Source organism: Lutra lutra, chromosome 6 (genome assembly GCF_902655055.1).
Source record: "Lutra lutra chromosome 6, mLutLut1.2, whole genome shotgun sequence".
Taxonomy (NCBI): Eukaryota; Metazoa; Chordata; class Mammalia; order Carnivora; family Mustelidae; genus Lutra; species Lutra lutra.
Window position 1 is genome coordinate 146508743 of NC_062283.1, and position 16659 is coordinate 146525401.

The 16659-nt window shown below is 43.7% G+C and overlaps 1 protein-coding gene across 1 annotated transcript in view; it reads right to left on the bottom strand.

Moving 5' to 3' along the window:
• Positions 1–15026, bottom strand: part of SLC22A2 (solute carrier family 22 member 2) — a 32120-nt gene extending 17094 nt beyond the window's left edge. Inside the window, exons 1-4 of the mRNA XM_047735010.1 lie at positions 14351–15026; positions 12660–12763; positions 7077–7231; positions 4597–4765 (exon numbers count right to left, since the gene is read on the bottom strand). Coding sequence (XP_047590966.1) covers positions 4597–4765; positions 7077–7231; positions 12660–12763; positions 14351–14761 — 839 coding nt within the window. The 5' untranslated portion in view covers positions 14762–15026. The remainder of the gene's footprint in view (positions 1–4596; positions 4766–7076; positions 7232–12659; positions 12764–14350) is intronic.
• Positions 15027–16659: the final 1633 nt, after the last annotated feature.

Below are 16659 nucleotides of genomic sequence, written 5' to 3' on the forward strand. Positions count from 1 at the left end.
GTTCAGTATGGGATGTGGGGGTCTTCCTGAGCCCCTGTCCCTGTGAGAGATCTTACACAGTGAGGTTCAGTTGGGTCTACAAAGGAGATAAAATTGTGCGGGAGCTGCCCAGCAAAGGAGAGCAACAAAATGAGAAAGCAGCCTACTGGATGAGAGAAAATATTTATAAATCATATATCAGGTAAGGAGTGAATATTCAAAATATACCAAGAACTCATACAACTCAATAGCAATAAAAAAATCTGCTTTAAAAATGGGCAGAGGAGGGATACCTGGGTGGCTCAGTGGGTTAGGCTGCTGCCTTCGGCTCAGGTCGTGATCCCAGGGTCCTGGGATCGAGTCCCACATCGGGCTCCTTGCTCGGCAAAGAGCCTGCTTCTCCCCCTGCCTCTGCCTGCCTCTCTGACTACTTGTGTTCTCTCTCTCTTTCTGACAAATAAACAAATAAATAAAATCTTTTTTAAAAAATGGGCAGAGGATCCTAATACACATTTTTCCAAAGAAGACATTCAGATGGCCAACAGGTGCGTGAGGCGATGCTCATCACTCATCACCAGGGAAATACAAACTGAAACCACAATGAGATGTTACTGCACATCTCTTAGAATGGCTAGAATAAAAAAGACGAGAAATAACAAAAGCTGACAGAGGTGTGGGGAAAGGGAAACACTTATACTGGTGGGAATGCAAACTGGGGCAGCCACTGGGGGAAACAGTGTGGAGGGTCCTCAAAAGATTAAAAATAGAGTTACCATGTGATCCAGTCATTCCACTTCTGGGCATCTATTAGAAGGACATAGAACTACTTAATTCAAAAAGGTATACATACCCCTGTGTTTCTTGCAGCATTATTTATAAGACCCAAGTCATGGAAACAACCTAAGGGTATATATATACACATATATACACACATATATATATATATACACACACATACACACACACACACACACACACATATATATATAATGGAATATTATTCAGCCATATAAAAGAACAATGTCTTACCATCTGTGACAACATGGGTGGGCCTATAGGGTATTTTGCTAAGTGTGTAAGTCAGAGAAAGACAAATACTGTAAGATCTCACTTATACACTGAACCTAAAGCAAACAAAGTTCATAGATACAGGGAACAAATTAGTGGTTGTTAGGGGAGGAGGTGGACAAAATGGGTGAAGGGGTTAAAAGGCACAAACTTCCAGTTACAAAATAAATAAGTCCTAAGGATATAATGTATAGCATGGCAACTATAGTTAATAACACAATATTGCATGGGCTGCTTGGGTGCCTCAGTCAGTTGGGCATCTGCTTTTAACTCAGGTCATGATCCCGGAGTCCTGGGATTAAGCCCCACATCAGGCTCCCTACTCAGCGGGGAGGGGTTGTAGTATGTGGGTTTTTCCATCTTCACCTCTTGACTTCTACTCAGCCTTGTACAGGAACCTTGCAGGTCCCCTCTTCAGAGAGTTCCCAGTGGGACTCTGCAAAGCAGAAGTCAACTGAATATCCACCCAGCCCTGTGCTAGAGGGAGGAGAAGTAGGTTGGCTTGGCTAGAGCTTGGAAAGTGCTGAGAGGTGACAGCTGGGGGGCAGAGGTACAGGTGGAAGGATGCAGTTCCGTTCTGGAGGAAAGCAAGTATTTGCTTTATATCTATTATTCTGAGAGCTGATTTCTCAAAGGAAGGAGGTAAGAGTTTGAGGCAAGCTGGTGGATCTGGCCAGACAGGGAATCCCTGTAGCTCCTTGAGCAGGATGCTAGCCATTTGGATCTGTGTTTGGAGAGCACTCTTGGAACAGCTGCTCTGAGAGATGGGGCTTAAGGGAACTCGGGATGGAAGTTTGTGGGAGTGCAATGGAGACAGGAATCAATACAACTGATTAAGACTTGACATTAGGAATGGAATTGTGGTGAGCTCAGCCACAATCAGTTCACAGCTGACAGAGCACATCCTTTCTGCTGTAACACCATAGCGTAAATTTCCTAGATCACATTTGGTGCACAGGTTCAGCCCAGTCACCCACAGCTCAGGAAGCAGAGTCAGTTCAGCCCTTTGTTGCATGAGCTGAAGGGCCAAGAGGGTGAAAGACTTGGGAACCAGGTCAGAGAAGACAGGAACCATAAATGGCCAACCCATAGGGGGAGAGTCTGGGTGGACTCTTAGAGGCATATCCAGATAGTTCAAGAACTACCTGGGAGAATAGAAACGACTTTTTTTGAAGCTCTAAGTGAAGAATTTGTAGCTCTGGGTACATTTTCTGGGAATGTAACTTCTAGCTCAAAAAGAAGTCTCTGGAACATGAGCTTTGGGTTCTACAGTAAAGTGGCTTGCTTGAAGATGAAGTAGGAGTTAGCCATAATAGTGCCCAAGCAGAGGGTGAATAATCATCTGCTGGGGGCGTGGCTATGGCTCTCTGGCCCTGGACAGGAAACTGAGCCAGAGGGCCCCTAATGTTACCTGCCCTCTGATAGCTGACAGCCTACTGGGACAGACAGACAAGTCTCTCAATGTCAAGTGAACAGTGGATTCCCAAAAAGCAGTAAGACATGGGGTTACAGAGATGTGTGTGTAATGTCACTGGGCAAGGGACAGGAGCCCCACCTGGGAAGCCTGATTAAGGCCAGCCTTCAAGAAGTCCCTCCTCTGGTGACTGCTACATCCCTTCTGCCCCCACATCTCCTCCCTTCTCATCATGGTAAACACCCCCCACCCCTGCCTTCTTCTGTCCTGGCTCCTCAGCAAGGCTTTCAGGATTTGGCGTTTTCTCGTGATCTACCCCATTCCCTTCCTCTCCTGACTCTGTTCACTTTCCCTGAGTGATTGCCTCCATCCTGTAGCTACAACAAAGACGGGAATTTTACTTGAATTCCTGATCCTTAAGTTCATCCATGCCTGGCTACGCGCATGTTCATATCCTTTCCATATCTCCAATCTGCATATCCCAAGTTTGCCTCATCATCCCACCTTCCAAACTCACTCCTCCTCCTGTGTTCCTCATCTCTGAATGGTGCCCCCAGCACATACAGACACACAAGCCTCTGCTCCACCCACAAGGCACCTCCTCCCTCTAAATCTTCACATTCAGTCTCCACCAAGCTCTGTCATTGCTACCTGATGAAACGTATTTACAGTTTCCTTCACGTGCCTTAATTCAGGTGCTGTCCTCTTTACAAGGATTATGGCAATAGTCCCTTATCTAATCTCTTTATCCCCACTCTTCCCTGCAAACACCTGTTTTCTACTCTACATTGCCAGTGACCTTTTAATAATGTGGTTGCTTCATGGAGGTTGCAGACTTGTAAGTAAATTAAATTTGATTCTGTTGAGTAAAAATGGTAAGAAGGGAAGGCTCCAGAGGTGGTCAGAACTTAGATAATGGGTGTGTCTTTTCTGTTGTGCTAAAGCATCAGGGAAATAAAACTGTTGAAAGACTTTGAGGGCAGGAGAGGAACATGGTGGATCTGGATTTTGGAAATGCAGCATGAAACATGGATTGGAGGATGGAAGAGCAAATGTCTAAAAGACCAGAAAGAGTCCATTGCAGGGTGGCTTCAGAGCCATAAATGAGGAAGAATGGATATGGGAGGGGGGTAAGTGTTGGTCTCAGAGTTTGACCAGCTTTTGGAGGAGACAGGCTTCCTGGAAGAGTTGAGGTACTTAATTCTTGACAAGACGACTATGGGAAGAACAGGTGGATACATCCAGAAAGTAGTTTGTTGCAAGGGAGAGGGATTTGCTTGATAACCCAGCATCCATCTTGCTTTATTTCAGGTAACCTTGCATTAGGGATTTCTGATAGTTTCTGCTGTTTCCACTGCTTCCATGGTCCCTTAGCAGGGGTGACAAATGTATTTCATATGCCTTGATGACTCTGATTGGCATGGTCTGTCTGGGGTGCCATATTGGTCTGATCTGGGATTGGGACTGGGATTGATTGTGATGTCTGCCTTGGGCAGGGATGTAGAGAAGTGGTGACACAGTGCCACACTCCATCTTCTCTTACACTAAAGTCTCCCCTGGGACAGAATAAGAATACTAATATTGTCAATCTCTGCCAAGGGCACCACAGTCACTAGAAGTTAATTGAAACACCACATAAATTGGGGCACCTTGGTGGCTCAGTCGGTTAAGTGTCCGACTCTTGATTTCGGCTCAGGTAGTGACCTCAGGGTCATGAAATCTAGCCCTGCATTGGGCTCTGAGCCCAGCGAGAAGTCTGTTTGAGATTCTCTCTCTCCCTCCCATTCTGCCCCTCCCCTACCCCATGTGCACGCTTTCTCTCTCAAAAGTGAATAAGTAAATCTTCAAAAAAATAAAATAAACACCACATAAATAATGTGAAAAGATTCAGATCTAAAACTCTTAAGCTCAAAGTAAAAGGACATTCAATTTCCAGAGAGGGAGACCCATTGGCATTTGTGGTTTTGTTATTGTTTTTTTTTTTTATCCCTGAAACATGGACCTGGGCTTTTCATGAAAGGAAAGAGTGAAGGACACCTTGGAATTTGGAAGGATGGTGTGCATTAAGGGAGGCAGCCTTCTCAGTAAATGAAATAGTTCAAGTTATTTCCTTTTTTTGTTCCAAGTGCGCTTACCAGTAATAGAGCACAAAGCAGACGTTGGGCAGAGTAACAGTGAGCTGCAGCCACCTCCAGTGCGGAAGCACGTAAGCCACACCAGTCAGCACCAGGAGCCCGACGGTGAAGGCCACTTGGTAAACAATGCCCACTGTTCTCCGATAGCTCAGCCCGACAAATTCTGTAACTGCAGAGAGAGCCCAGATGGTCAGTGCAAGTCGGTATGGCAATGAGTTGGCTGTCCAGCCTTGGGGAGACTAGCATGCCAACCTCAAAAAAGAGACTAAATTCTAGAATTTTTTAAAACAACTTTCCAAAAATTCAAATGTTCTTTGGGTTCTTTTATTGCTGTCACATCAATTAATGTAAGATCTTGTAATTCCACATTGGGTGGGGTGAGAGGACTGCCAGTGTGAGCAAAATGTTTGATTTAGAGAATAATTTCAAGGGCAAATGCAACTGGATTTTGGATACGTGCAAAAAAATTTTCTGAAGCAATCCAAAGTTTTTTTTTTTGAATTGTCTTTGCCTTTTTAAAAAAAGTAATCCAGTTGTTTTTATTTGCAAAAGTTTGATCTAGAGTAAGAAGGCAATGGTAGTTTAAGACCTGAATAAAGGGATCTAACATTGACTTGAGACTGTAGGTGGTTTTAATGTAGGTGAACATCTCAATATAACTCATTTTCTTATATGAGTTAAATATTCTCTGGACAATCGTGATCATGTGTGTAAATGGCTTGGAAACCTGGTGGTGGGTTTAGTGGGTTTCCATACTGGTTGGTTAGCTGGCACTGGTTTGCAAGAACTGATTTTTAAATTTCCAGGGGTGCCTGGGTGGCTCAGTGGGTTAAGGCCTCTGCCTTTGGCTCAGGTCGTGATCCCAGGGTCCTGGGATGGAGCCCCGCATCAGGCTCTCTGCTCAGTGGGCAGCCTGCTTCCTCCTCTCTCTCTGCCTACTTGTGATCTCTATCTGTCAAATGAATAAATAAAAAAATCTTAAAAAAAAATAAATAAATTTCCAGGAATTTTGCAAGTTTGTTATTAAGCCCATTTGTATTTTAAAGTGGGTTATGGTGGGGGTATTTACAATTTTGAAATCAGACAACACCAAAAATCAGGGGTTTTATTTTCCAAAAGCCAGTTATCAGCACCCCACTGCAGGTGGTAAAATAATCAGCTTTCTCCCATTCCATGACTGCTCCTTGACAGATGTGTGAAGTCCACAGTACATGGATTTATGGGATAGTCATTTCTATATCACAAACATATTAGAATTTAAATTCCAGGTATTCCATGAGCCACAGACCTTTGGGTTTAAACATTCAGTAATCATGTTAAAGACTTCAACTATTTATAAATCATATAGAAATGCACCTGAAAAATATTTCTATATAATACTGCAAATGATCAAAAAGTATTTAAAACAGAGTTAAACAAAAGTCTGTAAGAGCTCAATAAGTAGAAATATCTTGAAGTGGTTGGAGTAACGGGCAGGGTCTGAGGGTCGTGGGGCAAAGGGTCAAACAGCAAGTTGTACCTCAAGGACATCCAGAAGGACTGGAGGGGAAATTAATGGGCAGAAGGCTGAAATTTATACAATTAATTTATACATATTTCCACACATCATGTGTTCTAAAAACCAAATTATTGATTGAATAACTGTACATTAATTTCCTTGCTGCCCTCATGTAGATTAGATGCCTACCAAGACAGCTCATAATAGCCTCCAGCAACCTCCTTCTGCATCTCACAGAGTTCCCTGGATTACCTTTACCAGGTACAATTTTAAGCACACATATTCTAGCTCTCATGGATAATGAAGCCTTTATGATGGTGATGATTTCAATTTCAAAGCATCCATTTCCTTTCATATGGATGCTATTTGAATGTTACCAAGGGAAAGATAGAGTTCATTCCCAAGATCTAATTAGGATGCTAATTTTTCTTAATATGGCTTTAACGACACTATGCTGTTAGGATTCAAATGTTCTCCTATACTCCATGGAGCTCCCGCATAACTCTGGCTACAGTAAGTGGTTCCTGGACAGACAAGTGGCTGGGGAACTTAGATTCCCCACAGAGCTCATATTCTCCCCTTACGGTGCATATAGTTTGAGGTAAGAGTGACTTCCTAGAAGTCCCTTGTAAATCTGACATAACTCTTACTGCGAATTTTCTTTATGTTCGGCACAGTAGGCTAGATTTTCTCTCTGTGTAACACCCCAGGGTACAGAAAACCTTTTCCTAAGAAGTTATATTAGATTCTGGGTGGTATGATGTTTACCCTCATTTCTGCCTTCATTGCTTTCTTTAGAGGAAGAATGCAGAATGAGTTGACTGAAAAGATTTTAGAAATCCTCTGATACAGAAAAAAAGAAAATCTCTCAACATTTTTTTGAGGCGGGGTCCATTTTTTGGCACAGCCCCCTCCCGTCTCCTGAGCGTTTTGACAGCAATGTGGCTTTGTTCCCACAGCCACAGCCACAAGCAAGTCTTACTCAGGATGTAGCCTATTAACCAGCCTGCCTTGCTGACCAGCCCTTGGATCAAACGGAAAATTAACACCCATGTATAGTTTGGGGAAACGGCCATGAGAACTCCAGATGCAGCATTTATGAGGATCGTGATCAAGAGGCAGAGCTTGCGGCCAAACCTGCAAGGGAGAGAAAGAGAGAACACAGAATTAGATTAGATTCATGAAGATTGTAGAAAATGGCATGGAAGCTATGGAAATCTTAAGGAGTGGTTAGCTCTGAATTAGGCAAACTCAGGAGGCTCGGACTGGTGCCCACCAAGAGAATCACTGACTTCAGGTCAGTTTGCTTCAATACTTTTCCCAGGGCACTCTGTGAAAATTCTATTCACAATGAGACCCATTCACCCCAGGGCTAGCGAAACTTCTCCGTCCCACACTGTGGAGGGTATTCAGGCAGGGGGTGATTATTCCAGGCCACCCATTGCTGAATGCCCTAAGGGTCCGTCTGGGTCTTCCATCATCATAGCAGCTGGGCCTTTGCACTAACAGTCTCAACCAACTGCCCACCCAAGAGAAGTTTTTACTTGAGGAAAAAGAAAATTCAGTGGTTAATGTAATCCCCCATCCATTTTCAACACTGCTTTTGGACTTTGTGGTATTTGCCCATCTCCATGGAAAAGGTCTCTGGTGTTAGCTGTGATGTGGGAGTTGGGGGTCTTTGTCATGAAGTACCCCAGCAGGTAGCTTCCACCACACCTTCAGTCAGAGGGACTTGGGTTTCATCAGCTGAGGGACCTGGAGAGTGTACCAGGACACAGAGAAGGGGAAAACTTAGAGATCTGGTTGAATCTTGGCTTTACTACTTACTATGACATCGGCCAATTACTCAACCTTCATTTCCTCATCTGGTAAAGACCTATCTGACTCAGCTGACAAGAGGATTAAGTGAGATACTACATGTAAAGAACTAGACACTTGGTCTCCCCCCATTTCCTGCCTTCTATCTGTAAAGCAGGGTCTCTGAAACTTGACTTGGGACAACTTGTTCATACTCGTCATCATGTCCACCTTGTTTCGTTCCAATTGGCCTAATTGGCCATTAATGGATATTTCAAAGATTCTTCATAGAAACCAGTGTTTTATTTAATCCTTGCTTATCTACTTCAAACTGAAGAGTCACGTTTTATGTCATTTGCTTTGCGCATTTGATGGTGGCATGAACATTTTTTTACTAGTTGCTCTGCTTGGAGGCAGCTTGTTCTAGTGACCATTTCAATATTAACTGACTATGTGAATATAATCCACAACATCATTAACAATTTTTTGGGATGTGAATGTTTTAAATCTGAAATTTAGAGATCACGCAGTCTCATGAGTAATTAATGTAAATTGATAAACTTTTAAGACCCGTTTTGGCCATTCATTTCTTAATTTTCAGTTTATGGTTCCTTACTATAAACATCTGCCTCGTTGGCCTTTTTTTTTTTTTTTAAGAGAGAGAGAGAGAGCAAGCAGAGAGAGGAGCAGAGGGAGAGACACAAGCAGACTCTGCACTGAACATAGAGCCCAATGTGGGTCTCAATCTCATGACCCTGAAATCATGACCTGAGTTGAAACCAGGAGTTAGAGCTTAACTGATTGAGTCACCTAGGCAACCCTGCCTCGTTGGCCTTCAATTTAGACTTCCCAAGTCACATTTCAACAAAGTATTTTAGCCTTTCTTCTCATCTTCTCCCACCAGACCCCTTCCTTACCCTTTAGGAGTTTATAAACATTTGCTCAGAGGCTAGCTCTCTAGCTTCCAAAGTTGACTTGGGCATACAATACTTGTCATGCTCCTGTAGATGAATAAATCCTGTGGCTGATAAGAGAGTATATTTACCATCACAAACTCAGAGCATGGAAACCTTCAGAAAATCAAATCTATGATGCAAATAACTTCAGTGGGGGACATGTTCCAAATAAGGACATAATGTTATTACAAAAATATGGATGGCTGGAAGAAGAGTTGGAGATCTGGGATTGCATCTTGAGACTTCTTCTCCCCACAGCAGAACCACATAAGTGATTAAATGAAAAACAAAGAGATAAAACAGGGGAGAGGGGTGGATTCCAGTACTGCTGGCTTCATAAGTCTATTAGCTACTTGCTACTCAGTGTGGCCCAGGGCTTATCAGCATCACCGGGGAGTGGCTCAACACAGGCTTGGACTCATTCTAGACCCACTGGATCAGAATCTGAGTTCTAACAAGATCTCAGGGGTTTATATGCACACTTAAATTGGGAAGAACCACTTTCATTTCACTGAATTTCCTCATCTGCAAATTGGGGATAAGAATATTATTTTTAAAAAGCTGTGAGTGGTGCAAAAACAATGAATCTTAGAACACTGAAACAAAAAATTAAATTAAAGTAAGTAAATAAATAAAAAATAAAGGCTGTTAGGATCCTAAATGACATAGAACATATCAGGATGCCTAGTACAGTGCCTGGCACATAGTTGGTGGTGGAGAGCTTATTTTGGAAGATTTCAGAGAGTTGACTAAGTTTGATTATGACCCTCTGGGACTCTGATTATGCTCTGATCTAGTTCCATCATGAAATATAGACAGAGGGTGCTGGCTCTTGAGAGCTGATTATTAGGCTTTCAGAAAACTTGACAGCTAATTGTTAAAAATTCTATCATGCACTTATATTAAAAACATGTATAATAAATATGCAAAAACATTGCTTCCTAATTATTTTACCATGTTTGAACATAATCTATGCTCATGAGATTATTTACCTCTGTCTGTTGTATCTGTACAGTGGAAATGCTATAAAATGGTGCATATTTCTAGCCAAGTCTGTGTTCAGTGACCTCACTTTGGTAGCTAGAAATTACCATGGTGGGATTATATACACCATGGAAATCAGCAAGTGCTATACATCAGGGCTTTATCCCTCAGGAGGCCAGGCATTAAACTTTTACAGGTATGCCACTAAATACAGAACATATAATTACTGATCAGTGGAGTAACAAATCTGGAATTGTGAGAGATTACTTTTTGTGTCAGGTGATTACTACAAAAAAAATTCCTTAGGAAGTTTGAATGATGACATCATGAGATATATTATAAAAGGTTTATTTTCAAATTCTCTACCACATTCCCATTCTTTCTCCCTTCAGTCTATTTACAAACTGACCTTCAGAAAGTTGACATGGTGTAAACCTCAGTGTCCTTATTTACAACCTTTTCATAATATCCTTCTGGTTTTCTTCTTAAAGCTACCTTAATCACTGTTCATATGTTTTGAAAACATCATAAAAGACAATCTGTTTTGTTTAATATTAGTTTAATCTGTAGCATAAAATGAGCTTCCATGAGATTCTTACACCCTTGTATAAAATCTGAATATTGGAGGGAGGTGGGGTTATGGACATTGGGGAGGGTATGTGCTATGGTGAGTGCTGTGAAGTGTGTAAACCTGGCGATTCACAGAACCTGTACCCTGGGCTAATAATACTATATGTTAATAAAAAATCTGAATATTGTCCAGAAATAGGCATTAAGTATGCAAAAGATAACTTGATCTTTCTTTTTCTCCCTCTGGCTGTTGTCTTGTTGCCCACTCTCACATGCATACCAGAGCAGAAGAGAAAAGAAGAGGCAACAACCACCCAAACGTCAGACAATTTAAGAAAAAGAAACGGAGTTTTGGACATCGTTTTTTGGGGAAGGATAATGAGTCATCAGCTTTGCATAGGATATTTCAACAATAGGAACAAAATAATGAGGTATCCAAGAGGGGGATAATTGACTGAGGTTTGTAATCAGGAATGCACTGTCAGTGGGGAATTATAACCGGTCTCCTACTCCTTGAGTGGGATGAGAATAATTAACTCATTTATTTAACCAGCCGTGAGGCTCAGTCACTTATTTGCTCACTTCCATCCTGGCAGCTGAGTGTTAGTATCTCTGCCTTGCAGGGAACGAGGGAGAGGAGAGGGGGTGAGGAGCCAACGGGCCAGACAGACACTGCGGAGCAAGGCAGACTCTGGACTGCCCCTTGCCGGCAGCTCTCCTAACTCCTAACAGAGTCATCTCCAAACCACAGACCTCACTTGTGGGGCAATAAAAATAAAACCAATGACCTTCCCCTTTACCTCACAAGCCTCCCACACAAAGTCCCAGGAAGAACCCTTGAAGGCAGGCTAAGCAGACGTTTAAAGAAAGTAAAGAGTGTCATGTAGGATGGAGGGATAGAGCTGCCCTGTGGCCCAGTGGCCTCAGTGGCCTTCTGCTGCCACAGGGGTGGTAGGGGGGTGGTGAGGTGGGCAGGTTGTGAAACTGCAGATGCTCCTGGGAGAGGATAGATTAAGCTATTGCTATTAATCTTTAACTCAGTTGCAAGTTTTCCTCCAGCCTGAAAATATAGCAAAGTCAAAGAAAATATTCGATTTATATTTAATATAATGCTCATAGGTTTGGGTTTATTTGCATCACAGATATAGTTGGGGAGAGCAACAAGCATAAAGTGTATTTGCTATTTATTTCAGAATTAAATGTATATTTATATTTTGTAATAAATGAAAATTTATCTTATAATAAATATAAATGTATTAAATAAATTAGACTATATACATTTATTCTATAGTTCTATATAACAATCTCCTGGGTGACTGGTTATTAAAGAAAATGATACTGTCCAAACAGTTGAGCACGGTGCCTGGCACATGGACAACACCCACTAAATAGTATTATGAGTGCTAAAGTATCAACTACAAAGCAAATTTTTCTGTTCTTTTCCCTTTTCCTCAAAATATCTAATTGACCATCAACCTGGTAAAGATGCGTTATAAGGAACTTTCAGCGCAGTGAATCTGGGATTACAAAGTGATGGATAAGTAAGACATAAGGGCACAAATGGATTCACACGACTCACTGAAAACTAGCTCCCTGAAGACACAGAACATCTAAGAGGACCATTTGCTATATGTTCTACACAGAGAGGTCTTTCCTCATCTTTCTTCAGGGACACTGATGTTGTGGGCATGGATATTTACATCTGTCAGTGCAGATGGACCCAGTTTCCCTTTTACCAGATTGTGTCTGGGTTCCACACCTATAATTACATCTGGAGCCCGGGCCCCAGTTCAGGACTCCTGCAATGCCAAGGGCCAGGCAGGGACACCCACAGGGAGAGTCTATATTGGCTCTGGGAATAGAAGCAGCAGGCAGAGGAGAGAGAGCTCAGGGACCCCACAGGCTCACAGACGGGGGCGATGAGGATGAAGCCAATGAACTGGGAATCACAAAAAGGATCGAGTCATCAATGACTTCCCCTTCCAACCCTAGGACTCTGGATAGCCCACAAAGAAAAACTGATGCCTAAGATAGAAATGGTCCTCTATGACCCCAGAGAACTAGAAAATATTCGCATCGGTTGTGCTGATGGAAGCAGGAGAAGAAATTGCAAATTGTCAAGATGGCTGACACGAGGCCAGGCAACTGTGGTCTTCATGCTTGAGGAAAGGATACTATTCAAGCAGGGGCAGGTGAATCCAAGTGCTTCCCAGACCAGAGGACGACTCAAAATTCCACCACATTCGCAGGGCACCTACCTGTCTGCGAGGTAGCCGATACCCACAGAACCGATAAAAAATCCTACATTCACAGCCGACTGAAACAGGTCCAGCATCCAGGAATTGGCACACACTAGGTTAAACTGCAGAGGGGTGAAAGGTTTTCTGGGTCAGCAGAGAAAACAAAGTCCTGTTGGATACAACTCAGCCCCGGGAACTCACTGAGTATTCCTGCTGCATGGCATGGCAGAAAGCCAAGAACTCTTCTCTTGCTTATATAAATTTTCTTCAGACAAATCTGAAGATTTGTCCCACAATTTATCTAGCATTCTCTTTGGACGTGCGTCGTTAAGCCAAATTCTGTTGGCTAAATCAGCTCATACAAGGTGAATACTCCACTTTCCCTTTCTTTTTTAAAAAGATTTTATTTATTTATTTGAGAGAGAGAAGCGGGGAGGGGCAGAGGGACAAGCAGGATCCCCACTGAGCAGGGAGCCCGAAGCAAGCTCCCTCCCAGGACCCCGAGCTCCTGACCCGAGCGGAAGGCAGAGGATTAACCGACTGAGCCACCCAGGTGCTCCACACCTTTCCTTTCTAACTTTAATACTCAGAAGCAAATGGGTGTGTAAAGGGGATTTGGATACTGCCCCGAGGAAGCTGGACTGTTCAGCTTCTCTTAGCTGTCTCTTTAATGGCAGGGGAAGCAGAAGCGTCTTCTCAGGCTCTTACATTTGCTCTCATTTGGAACAAGAGGCAATGTTGAAGGAAGAACAGGTGCTGGGCCGGAAGTGGGGGGATCCGATTTCTAGAGCAAACTGCTAGCTCGCACTGTGTGGCCTTCGGCAGAATTTTTCTCTGTTCTGGGCCTCAGCTTCCTCGTCTCTGCACGAAGGGATGAGATTAAGCCCTGCTGTACAGCCTCTTTAAATTGTACGGTGTTCTATCTCTGACCCAGGCCTATGGTTTCATGTAACTGTTGGACCCCTGAAGAGAAGCTTCTCTACCTAAAAGTCTGTTCAGACAGAGCGTCTTCCCATTACCCAAGCGCTCCTTTTAAATTAAGCCAGGCAGCTGGCTTTCTCTGGATTTTTAGCATAATTGTACCCTCCCATTTTGCTTTGTCTCCAAGAAAAGCAGGCCTCCATTTTTTTTGGCTGTTTTCTCTATATTTATCAAAATGAGGCTTCATAATGAGATGCTAATGTCAACTGGAGTTTTTAATAAAGGAATTAGTGCCTTAGCAAAAGCTCCAGCCCTGGATGGTTTTATGCAAACGTTTTGAGCAAATCAAAGAGAGCAAAGCAGCCATCAAGGGAAGAACATCTCCTGTCTCAGTGAGGCAACGTTCAGGTGAGTTCCATGAGCGCTCCCCTGTCCATCTGTTGTACAGCTGCCAGAATGGGGGGCTTCCAGAAACAAAAGAGGAGGCTTGACAATTTTCCTTTCCCTGGAATTATTTTCAGGAATTCTGCTTGCTTTTCTTGTTTCTTACCCCTGAAACTTGCGTGCCCTGGAATCATTATTGTCAGAATTTGATGAAATTTAACTACCTCACCTATATGCCAGGCAAATAAGAGGCTGCATGTTTTTGTTGGAAACTAGGATTTTATAAGATCCTCTGAGTCCAAAGAGCATGTCCAGACATTGTAAGAACCAGGCCCTACCAGCCTCTTCCTTAAGAAAAGCTACTCTGTTGGCGTTTTCCTAATGCAAAGCTTGCTCACGCTTACCTCGGTCACGATGGACGAGCCGGGCGTGTCGTACACCCAGCCGTGCTGACAGGGCCCCAGCGGCAGGTGACTCCTATTGGCGGCCAGGCCGGCCAGCGGGTCCACGCAGCTGAGGCCGCTCTGGTTCCAGTCCACCTCATAGCCGTGGCACTGGTCGGGGAAGGTCTCGCCGGCAGCCCCCGGGCCGGGCACCGTGTAGTTCAGCTCCTCTGCCAGGCTCCAGCCGCATCGCCGGCTCAGCTCAGCCACCCCGGGGCTCAGGCAGCGGTGATCTGGGGTGAAAGCCAGGAAGACGATGCCCACGTAGATGGGGGTGAACGCTGCAGAGAGTAGAGCTAAGAGGAAAAATGTCTGTTTCTGGAAGAAGTTAAATTCCCCGATGTGCTCTAGAATGTCATCCACAGTTGGCATTATTACTGGAGACAGGAGAAGCCCTGATGCTTTTCCCTGGGCTGCTACGAGTGTCCCGATCCAGGCTGCGGCCAGCTCAGCACAAGAGTCAAATGGTGGGAGGGAGCTGACTTTAGAAAGTGACCAGCCTTTGATCCAGACCTTTCCTTGCTCAGGCTAATTTCCAACCGTGCCCTCCTCCGGGGGACGTGCGTCCTGCTGCTCTCCCGAAACGCCCCGAGCAAGCAACAGGGCCAGATGTTGTGTTCGTTGTAACATCACTCTTGGCAAATTTGTGTTACCTCATACCTGCACCACAAACAATCCCTCCTCTGTATCACTCGGGGAGAAATCAGAGACGCTCACGTATCACAGACCTGTAATCTTTCCCTAGTCAACTCAGTGTCCGGGAAATTAATATATTCGTATCTCACCCACACAGCCAACCTTTTCTCTAAGGTGCTACAGAGAATGGACACGCATTTGCCTAGTGTAATGTGAATCATGGTCTTGGGTCAGAGCTCTTGTCTGCAAAGCGGTTTGCAAATTCTACCCCGGGCCTCATTCTACAAACAACAGCGAGTACACTAGGGATCCCATGCTGTGGCTGCCTGTTTTGATTTTTTCCCCCAGATTTTATAATTCTGCTTATTTAAAGATTTTAAAGAATGCTGATCTGGCATTCTGAGGTGTCCATCCCCTGACCCACTGGTGAGGAAGGAAGAAAATGTTCACCGCACGTGCAGGTCAAGTGCAAAAGCCAGCCAGAGTATCTTCATTCTTCTTTGGTCCTAGATATTTCTGGATAGCCTGTGCTTTAGGATGGGGTTGGGTGCATCCAGACACAAGACAAGCAGCCCATCTTCCTGGTGTGCAAAAGGATCCTTACTCTAGTGGGAAGCTGCCCCATAGAGAAGGAGGTCTGTTAACAGATCTTCAATTTAAAATACCAGAAATTTAATCCAGTTTTCTTTCTTTCTTTCTTCTGTCAAACAGTCGGTGGGTATGATAGCCTGGGTCTAAAAATAGTGGCTCCTGAGGATCCTCTTCCTTGCTGCAGCTTTGAGCGTCTTGGTTTTCTTGAAAAAGGAAGAAGCAGGTGCCTGTTGGGCCCCTGTCAACATCTGTTGCACCTTCATTGACTCACAAGGGCGCTCAGCTGAGTGACATCAGGCCGGGAGGATCACTACCTCTGCTGGCCCCAGTTTGCCACTGGCTAAGTGAGTAGGTTAAACTCTGTAGATCCAAGAGTTTGGGGGAGTATTTTTCCGGCACAAAAGGTATAACGACAAAGCTCATCAGCAATTATATCCACTGATTATTCAGTAGAAACAGAATAAAACCACAAGAATGGATGACATTTCTGGTTGTATCGTGACTATCCAAGGCCAGGGGTAGGCTGCAAAGAATAGGGATCTCATCTTCGGGGAACACCAGACTTCTGGAAAGCTGTGGCTCATTCTGTGGCCATTGCAGGTGCCGGAAGCATTTATGCAAGATGAGGCTCGTGGCTTCACATGGCCGTGAATCTGAAACACATTCCAGTCCATGCCTGAGGAACTCGCTAGATGCAGAGACAAAAATAGATAAAATAGATATGCAGAGATAAAATGCAGAGATAAAATGCAGAGATAAAAATAGATAAAATAGATAAAAACACATTCCAGTCCATGCCTGAGGAACTCACTAGATGCAGAGATAAAAATAGAAAATTGTTGATAGAATAAAGGGAAGATAATGAAATAGTACCAACCAGCAAAAAGATAAGACAATGTTAAACAAGAAAAGTACATGTTTAACTTTTGCTTCCAGGGAAAATGGAGTAGGTGCACTTTTCGTTATTCTTCCCACCCAGTACAACAAAAATCCCTGGATACTGTTCAGGAACCAGTGGTAAGAGATGCAACAGTAGAAAGAAG